Source organism: Pteropus vampyrus, unplaced genomic scaffold, assembly GCF_000151845.1.
Source record: "Pteropus vampyrus isolate Shadow unplaced genomic scaffold, Pvam_2.0 Scaffold33, whole genome shotgun sequence".
In the NCBI taxonomy this organism is placed as follows: domain Eukaryota; kingdom Metazoa; phylum Chordata; class Mammalia; order Chiroptera; family Pteropodidae; genus Pteropus; species Pteropus vampyrus.
The window spans coordinates 8,256,465-8,265,599 of NW_011888814.1; the positions used below are offsets into that span (position 1 = coordinate 8,256,465).

Below are 9,135 nucleotides of genomic sequence, written 5' to 3' on the forward strand. Positions count from 1 at the left end.
TCTCCTCTCTCCTTTCTTTCCCTTCTGTGGCACTATCACAAGACAGGCCAGCAAAGGAGAGGGTGGCCTGGAGAGTTCTGGGGAACCGAGAATAAAGGGTAACAAAGAGCCTATTGAGGTAGAGACCTACTTCAAGGAGGCAAAACCACAAACTGAACGAGTTTAAATATGGCCTTTAAAAATTGTTTTAACTGAACTGTGCACTTAAAAATAGTAAGTTTTATGTGTTTTGAACCACAATTAATAAAAAAACACACAGAAAAAAACGTTTCAGTTCTGTACCTGGCTGCGCTGGATCCTCAGTTCCTTTATTTTAAGTTTCCTTCGATCTTCCAAAGAGAACTCCACTATTGGTCTCTATGTCAGGAGAGACAACATCCTTTATTAGATTTCTTAATCTCTGAGTGCAATAGGCTGAGCTGTCCCCCACCATTGCCTTCTTTTCTGCAAGTCAGAGGCGGCTGCTCACTTAAAGGTAAAGGGCTAGTTCTGCAAGCAGTCTTTCTAATTTAGAGTTCCTTTCAATCATTTTATCACTTGAATAACTGTTCATTGCCTCCATCGACTTGGCTATTCTTTCTCATCACTCAAATGTCACAGGGCACTGGACGTGAAGAAGAGGAATGGTTTCTACAAATGGCCCTCAGGGGAACAGCTCTCCCCACAGAATGAGGCTCACCTTCTGAGGCCCAAAGATGTCTGGATTGTTGTTGATGTGGCGCAGGGCTCTCAGGGCATGCTCATGCTCCTGGAACTCTGCAAATGCGTAGCCAAGGGACTGACCCTTAATTTTCCCGTGAACTCCTCTGAGGTCTCGCATCACCCTACACTATGAATAGAACACAAAAAAAAATCAGTAATTACAGGATGAGGAGCCTTAACAGATTCAATAAGAAATCAGATTATTGGGACAGACTACTCATCTATATCACAAGAGTTGTACTAGAATAACACTTAAGAATGTCTGTCTTATTAGAATATACCTGAGAGCACAAAACAAATTAATTTTCTTGCTTTCTAAGAGTTTACAGACATCAACACAGATCTAGGAATAAGCATGCATATAAACTTCCCAAAGAAAAATTATAATAGCTAATTGCTGACAATACATAAAAGTTGAGAGGTCCATAGTACTTTAGGCTGTATATTAGATTATCACTGAGGATGAAGTGCTGTCCATGGATTGCTTACCAAAAAAAAAAACCACTCAGAAAGGAAATCACTGAAGAACAGAAGGAAGAAGGCCTGATGGCTTTAGATAAGACATTTCAGGCATGGGGAGGAGCCTGCTCAACATGCAGTCTCAGATATACAAGAAGAAGCTTCAGTTCTTTGCCTGGAGCTCAGATCCTCTCTGATGTGATTTTTCCCTAAATGTAACAGAGATTTAATAAGCATCCTAAGGCACCAAGGATGAGAATCTGGGGAAAACTATAATCGTTCAAATGCCATTACTCCTAGAAGCTGTAATTCTTATCTAACAGCGAGATCTAGGTATTAGGGATAGTGGATGCTGCATTTGGTATACATCCAGCATCTACTCTGTGCCTAGAACTGTGCCATGTACTATAGGGAAATCAAGAAAAGCATAAAACGAGGTTCCTATCCTCAAGAAGCCTGTTGAGACACTAACATATATGAAAGAATTAAAAAATTCAATGTAATGCAAATATTGCAAAACACATCAATTTCTCTAAATGATGACAGGTTTTAAATGTGCAGACATTTATTAAGTATTGTGGATGTTGATATGAGAAATTACACAACTGACCCCTATACCAGTAACACTTTGAATAGTTTTACCAAGAGTAGTGTCAGAAATGTGTTGATATGTTCACATTCTCTCATGTAATTCCACAAATACCAATACCACACATTTTGGTGAGGCTTTCAGGGATTAGGAAAAGTTTACGATGATGAAAACAGAGCAAAGTAGATTCATAATACTGACTGTTATTTTTTCAGTCAATACTGAGCAAGAGATTACTATGTGCCATGTACTATGTCAAGTACTGGGAACCTCCAAAGAACTCAGTCTGGTCAGAGAAATGACAATTATAGGACAGTGTGCTTACTTAGTAAGTGCTAAGTAATGCAAAGGGTGCCGTGTGGGCACAGGAGAGGTTTCTGTTCTCATACAGTGTCTAACCAAGTCTTGGTGTGAATCTAGTTTGTCTAATAAAGTTGCTGAAGACCCATGTGGCTCCCTGTGCTCACCACATGGCAGTGAGGACCCTCATCATAGGCTAAGAGGCTAGATGGTAGTAAAATGCTCTCCGAAAGGGTAAAACACACAGATTATTGTCTCTGCAAGAAAATTAATATTACAGCACCTGGTGTAATGCTGAGCACACAGCAGGCACTCAATAAATGCTTGCTAAAGTAATTCATAAGGCAGAGACTTCCTCACGTTCTTCTGCAATTTTGTCAGACATGAAAGGCAGTTCTTAGAAGAGGGGGAAGAAAAACATGAAAACTGCCAAACTTAGCCTTGTCTTCTGATATGTCCAAAAGAAAATTTGTCAGTCTGCTAGCGCCACAGCCAGAAAGTAATGCTCGACCTGACCTGTGATGAGTACCGAAGTTCTGAGAGGGCAGGGCCAACTCTCACCTCTTTGATGCGCACCCCCTTTTCCCCTCTACTGGCATTCAGCAGCAGCTTTCTGAGCTGTGTGTCATCCACAGCCTTGGGGAGATTGTGCAGGCATAGCCTGGTCCGAGAGACAAAGATATTCTGGTCCTTCAGTTTCTGATGCTTCAGTAACTCAAACTGAAAGAACAACAAACTGTTAACAATACTACTCACCTTTAAAAATGCAGGCTCATAGTTTTCCAACAGGAAAGAAATGGGAGCCCATCCAATAACCACGAACATAGAAAAAAGGAAGGAAACCACCTACCCTGCAGCCTTCCAATGCCCAGCATAGGGAAAGAAAGGTTCAAGGAGGCAAGATGGTGGGTAAGTAGTACAGTCATGGATAAAGTCAGACTGAATTAGAAATCCATCCCTAACTGCAGAAGTTATATGAAATTTTTTAAGCCTTAATTTTTTACCTACAAAGTGGAACTGGAGATCAAAATATAATACCAATCTCTCAGCAGTGATGCAAGGCTGAAATGAGGAAATATGCATAAAATCTTGATCTCGAACCTTGATCCAGAGCAAATGATAAATAATACTGTAATTAACATCTATGCCCAGTCTTGCTCTACCTACCAACTCATACTAATTATCTCATCGTTCCAAAAGGAAAAGGAATTTATTTAAATACTTATGAGAATGTTGTCTTGTCTCTACTCTGCCACCTTGAGGCAAAGGAATGCCCATGAGCGCGGAAAAGAATTCTCTTCTAGAGAATCAGCCTGTACTAGGCTGCACGAAACGCTGGTCCCAGGGCAGCCTTGTCTCCAAAATGAAAAGATGACATTCTTCTCCTGACTTGTGTTTAAAATTAGGTTAGTAGAAAAACATTTTAAATTAAATGTTTTCTTTCATCAAGTCTTCTCTTTCCTGCTGCTCGTTTGACAAAGGTACTAACAAATCACAAAATAAACAGATACTCTGGAAATGAAGAGTAAAGGAATATTTGAAGAGGCTATCATGCCTAAGTTCAATAGTCTAATTTTTCTCCCCAGAAAAGCTGTACTTGCTGTGAATTATAACACATAATATAGTGAGCTTTTGCTAGAAAAATTCATTCTGAAAGAAACTTAAATGTGGTACTATTTGCACTATGATCAAAAAAGGGAATAGATGCCACCCAAATACCATGATTTCCTGATGCTCACTATGAAAAAAGGTAGAGAATGCTCGTCTAGATAGAAACTGTGTACAAGAAAAGAGACACTGCCTCTTACTGTCCTTATATTCTCATTCCCGTCCATCATCTTCTGCACTTTCAGTTTCCATAGCTAATTCTGTTAATGGTTACGGATCTTTACCACCCTGGGCTGGCTTAGCTTTTTGAAAGTAAGCTATATGGGCAAAAGTGGAACTAACATTACCAAGCAGCAAAGGAATTTAACTGCTTGGAAACTCCCATAACAGTGGAAACTCCCATAACACAGAGTCTTTCCTAAAATGATTTTATAATCTGGAGGTATCACCCTCCTCTACAAAATGAACATCTTGACTATCCCTTCCAAGACCAATATCTCTCTTCTCCCCTAAGCCCAGCCCACTCTGAACTTCCTTTCTTCTTATTCTGCATTTATACTGACACATAATTATACATAGCACTACCTTGCAAGTGTCTACTGCATGATCTCCAGGCACACTATTCAGCACACATTTACTGCTGAGCATTAGGAAAATAAAGAATAAGACCCAGTTCTTATAATGGCTTATAATGCAGATAGAATATGATATATAATGTTAGATTATTTGCTGTTTCACCTGTATGCTTTTCTAACAAGAGCATAGGTAGGGTCTGTTACCGGTACTTGGCTCTTTGATGAGCATCGCTAGCCTTTAATAACTACTACTTATTGATTTATAATAGGTCACGCAGAACCTGAAGGGCGGTGCCTAACCTACTCACCCGTTCTCTCTTGGCCATATCAGCAGCGCTCACACCCTCTGCAGCCTTCGTCCCAGCACGAATCACTGCCGAAAGAGGGAAAAAGGCCAAGACATCCGCAAGGGAATTTTCACTGAGCAACAGGAGGAATGTGATTTGCATGATGCAAGCTCTTCGCACAGGGCCCAGGGGACTACATTGGCCAGGATACAGAGGCATTTGGTTAGGGCCAGAAATGGGCTACAGGGCTAAGTTCTCAGCTCAGAGCTGCTCTCAAGGACTGACGCTCTGAACACTTTGTAATTTTGTTTCTCTTCTCCTTCTTTCCCCTCAAAGAAGCTTTATGTACATGTCCAAAGTCAGATATGGAAAGACCTAGAGGAAGTTCTGAAAATCAGTACATTTTAGGCATTTGGATTACAAAAATGCTATACCTGGACTCTGGCTTTAGGATTTCGCTGCTCTTCGTGTACTTAGAGGCCATTACTAAGCAGTGTAATAGGCCAGTACAGAAAATAGTCACATCACCATATAGAGAGAAGCCTGGTATCAAAGGCTAAAGGCCTAACATGACTAGTCCAGGCTGTACAGCTGTGCAGCAGGTGGGCTGACAAATACTGTAGAACCTAGAGGAAGAGATTTTTTTTTTTTTAATTTAAGGCTAATTTCTGGTTATCTTTCTGGCATTAAAGGAAAGGTACTCAGTGCACATTTTATATCCATGAATAATCCAAAAGAGTAATTTTAGTCATAATTTTCACTCCTTCAAAAAACCTATTAGAAATGATGACAAGAAGCAAAGGTAATTTAAGTTTTTCTTCACTCTTTGCCCTGATAATCCACTGATGAAAAGGTCTAAAGGCAAGCAGGCAGTAAAGAACTGGTTAATCTACAAATTGGGTGAAGGTTTCCTAACAGAAAAACACATCTGCTAAAGTGGAATAATAGTAGAACACTGCTAAAGAGGACATTTGGGTTTTTAACGTGAAACAGCTCCCAAACATTACATCGCTAGGTCACCGTCATAGCACAGGGCCAGCTACTCAGAGGCCTGGTGCATGTGTCTCTTCCACTACTCACAGCCTTCTCGGGCCAGATAGAGGTTCCGGGTTCCAGTTGGCTTCTTCACCTTCTTTGTCCGGAGCTTTGCAGCCTCATCACGGGTCACTGCCAAGTCAACCTTGAGCTGCCGGCCATCCAATTTAAGCCCACCACCCTGTGACAGATTGCAATCATCTCTCTTAAAATATGTAACAAGTAAAAACTAAGCACCTTTCAAGGAACACCAAGGAATGGGAAAAAGCAGATCCCAATTAAGCTATGGAAGCCAGCCCCAAGATGTTTCAGCCTAGCTAAAAGTATTTAGTATAGCTGTGCAGAAGGCCATTTGTGTACTTAGGGCAGTCAGCAATAAATAATTTATTTTATGGGAGTTAATTAGGACCAAAGTAGGCCCAAAGTGAGGGAAATGATCTGTAAACAGGAAAATTTTTAGTATTCTCAAGAAAGCTAATGAAATGGTAGTGTTAACTCCACTCCAAAAAAATTTAACGATGTCAATACAAGACAACTATCTCAAAACAATTTACACTTGGTTATAGAATACACAGAAAAATTCTCCATCATCCACACATGTTCTCTCTCGAACATTTACTCCGCTTCATAGATGACTTTAATCTCTTCTTGACCCAGTCTTTCATGTCATCAGCCTACGATAGAGGCTCACATATAGATAGTGATCAATAAATATTAGATACATTATTATACCTGTTTCCTCACTTATTAAAAAAGATAATAATTGTACTTACCTTATATATCTCTATAGGGCTAATATATGGATTAAATAAGGTAATGCTTATAAAGCTCAGTGCCTATCATACACTAAGTGCTCAATAAATGTTAGTTTTGTTATTATGTTGACAATAATAATAACAACAATAGTAATTATAAAAAAGCTTTGCATAAACACCAGATGCTGCCCCTACTGTCGCTTAAGTTACAGAGTAAAAGAAATGTCTTTCTTACCTCGGTCTCTGGAGAAGCTGCTTCCAGGCACTTCTGAGCTGCTTCTTGAGTCATGAACTGAGCAAATGCACATCCTGCACAGAGAGACAAAATTAAGTGAGATCTTAAACTCCCAAGTTCCACCAACACACTAAGACAACACTACGAATGGTAACAGCCTGACATAAAGTGGAAGGGGTAGTAGTATCCTTCCGTTAAATGAGACAGGTATTGTGTCAGGCACTGAAGGTTCAAAGACAGATAAGATAGCACAACTATTCATACAATGAAATTTCCCTCATCTTTTTCAATGCTTCTTAGAACTTTAGTCTTACCATTTCTCTCCTTAATAATACTCACAAGAAATGCTAGAGAAATTCCAAACTAATATTTAATTCGGCAAAACTTATTGCATGCCTATTAGAGGATTTAAAAAAATGAGACAGCAACCAACTTAACCCTGAAATTAATTACAGATCTCACTGTCATCACTGTTACTTGGGATGCATTAGATAATGGTAGATCAACCCCTTAGAGTAAAAGGCCCAGGCCTCCATCACATGAATAGAGTAGTAAACCGGAAAGCCATGCGCCCAGTTCTTAACTCATGCTCCAGAATTTCCACAGGCACACCTTTCACTGATTAGACACAGGGTCAACCAACCCATCCTAATTTCTGCTATTGATAAAAAGCAGCTTTATAAACAAAGAAAAAAGTTCACCTTACAGTAAACTCCAAAAAAAAGAAATACAAGTCTCATAATATTTTGTTAGTATTCCTTTAAACTTTAAATATTCCCTCATATATGAAAATGACACTGTATTTCCTAGAGCTACTATGGCACTGATCTTCTGTACCCTATAAGAATGAATGGCAGCAGACTAACTGAAAGGACACATGTGGCAGGCCAACTAGAGGGTCACCATCTCGTGAGGTCTTTCCTGCCTCTTCCAGGCAGAGCTGAGTACCCCATCCTGCTGGTCCTCCACTCACATCTCTATTATAGCACTGGTCAGGTGGAGTCTTCCCAAAAAGACTGAATACCTCAGGAATAAGGGCCACATTTCTTGGCTGTCCTTATATCCCTAGCACCTACCATAATGTCCAGCATTAATAGATAGTCAATATGAAAAAACAAAAAAGAAGTAATACAGGGGGAAAACATTTCTAATAGTTAGATTAGCCTATTTATCCAAAATGAAGAAAATGGGTACTTCTCTCTAAATGGGGAACAATTTTATCATTGGAATTTCCAGGGTCAGTACTGGGTTCAGTCTTAACACTTCCATAAAAGTCTGCAGATAGTATTTAGCAATTCTAGGCAGTGAAATGGCATGTGATAGGGATAAATTGGAGGAGGAGGCCAAGGCTGTGTGAGTGAGGAGGCAGAAAAAGTGCCAGAAAAATTTAATATGAGCTAGGGTAAGACATGCATTAAGAAAAAATAATGAAAACTATGCTTATTAAGATCATTAAGTCTCAGCTAGAATTAAACAGACCAAGAAAAAGAATGAAGCAAGTCAACTGTAGGTTACATTCTGAAAATAACCCAATATAACATGCATTCAAAAAGGGACAAAAGACATCATCAAAGTAAAGCAATATTCTACCAAACTTGGAATAGTGTATGTAATTCTAGCTGCCTATTTTTAGAAAACCATACTGGAAATGGAAAAGGTCTAAGAACCATAATTGAATATTGGAGCTTAAGTCACCTTAAGTGATTACTCTAGTTGAACCCACTCATTTTACAGATAAGAAACTGAAGCCCACAGTGGTTAAACGATTTGCCAGAAATCAAGCGGCTGGTCCATGGCTTAGTTAGGATTAGCTCTCTAATCTCCAGGAAGCAGTGCCGTTTTCTTTCTATCATAGTCTCATGTACATCTTTTTTTCAGCTGAGTAAAACCCAAAAATGATCAGGTCTCATCAGTTTGGAAAATAAAAAGGTTTAGAATGGAGGTTATTAGTCCATGGATAGCCCACAAACTCTCAGAAGTGGTATTTTTCTGAGGAAAGGGTTCATAGCTTTCGGTAGATCTCAAAGGACTCACGAATCAGAATGAATTAAGAATTTACTGCTTTAGAACAACTGCAGTTGATGAAATCAAAGATTATGAATGGGTTGAAAAGATGCTTACCTAACAGCAGTATACTACAATGAGGAGTGGGTCAACCCTTGAAACTCAAAAGAAATAGCTTTAGGGAGAAAAAAAAAAATCTAAGGCAGCACTTCTGTTACAGTTTTCTGACTGTTGCCACTGCAATAAAGTTTCTGTCTGCTTCCATCTCTAAAAAACATAATTGAAAAAGATCCCAGTAATTTCAAGCAATGTAGAATGATTAATACCCATGAGATGCTGTCACATTTGAAATTCAAAGAACAAATAGAAATCACTACCCTAAAGTAAATAAGGGCTTAAAAAACTTAAGACAAAATTATGGCTGGCAGCACCATGAAAGATGCTAAGTTTGACATCATGGAAAAACCTCCATGAACATCCTTGCACCTTGGTGCTTCTATGGATCACAGAAACCTGGGCTGATAGACTATGAACCCCTCAGAATGGCATGTATTATGCCCTCATGTAACCTAGTCAGTGCCCATGG

At 39.3% G+C, this 9,135-nt stretch overlaps 1 protein-coding gene across 1 annotated transcript in view; it reads right to left on the reverse strand.

Annotated features, from left to right (window-relative positions):
* RBM28 (RNA binding motif protein 28) overlaps positions 1–9,135 on the reverse strand; it is a 26,271-nt gene that overhangs the window by 5,515 nt on the left and 11,621 nt on the right. The window contains exons 10-15 of the mRNA XM_011357261.2: positions 6,546–6,675; positions 5,601–5,736; positions 4,542–4,606; positions 2,612–2,770; positions 680–829; positions 283–357 (exon numbers count right to left, since the gene is read on the reverse strand). Of these exons, the coding sequence (XP_011355563.1) occupies positions 283–357; positions 680–829; positions 2,612–2,770; positions 4,542–4,606; positions 5,601–5,736; positions 6,546–6,675 (715 nt within the window). The remainder of the gene's footprint in view (positions 1–282; positions 358–679; positions 830–2,611; positions 2,771–4,541; positions 4,607–5,600; positions 5,737–6,545; positions 6,676–9,135) is intronic.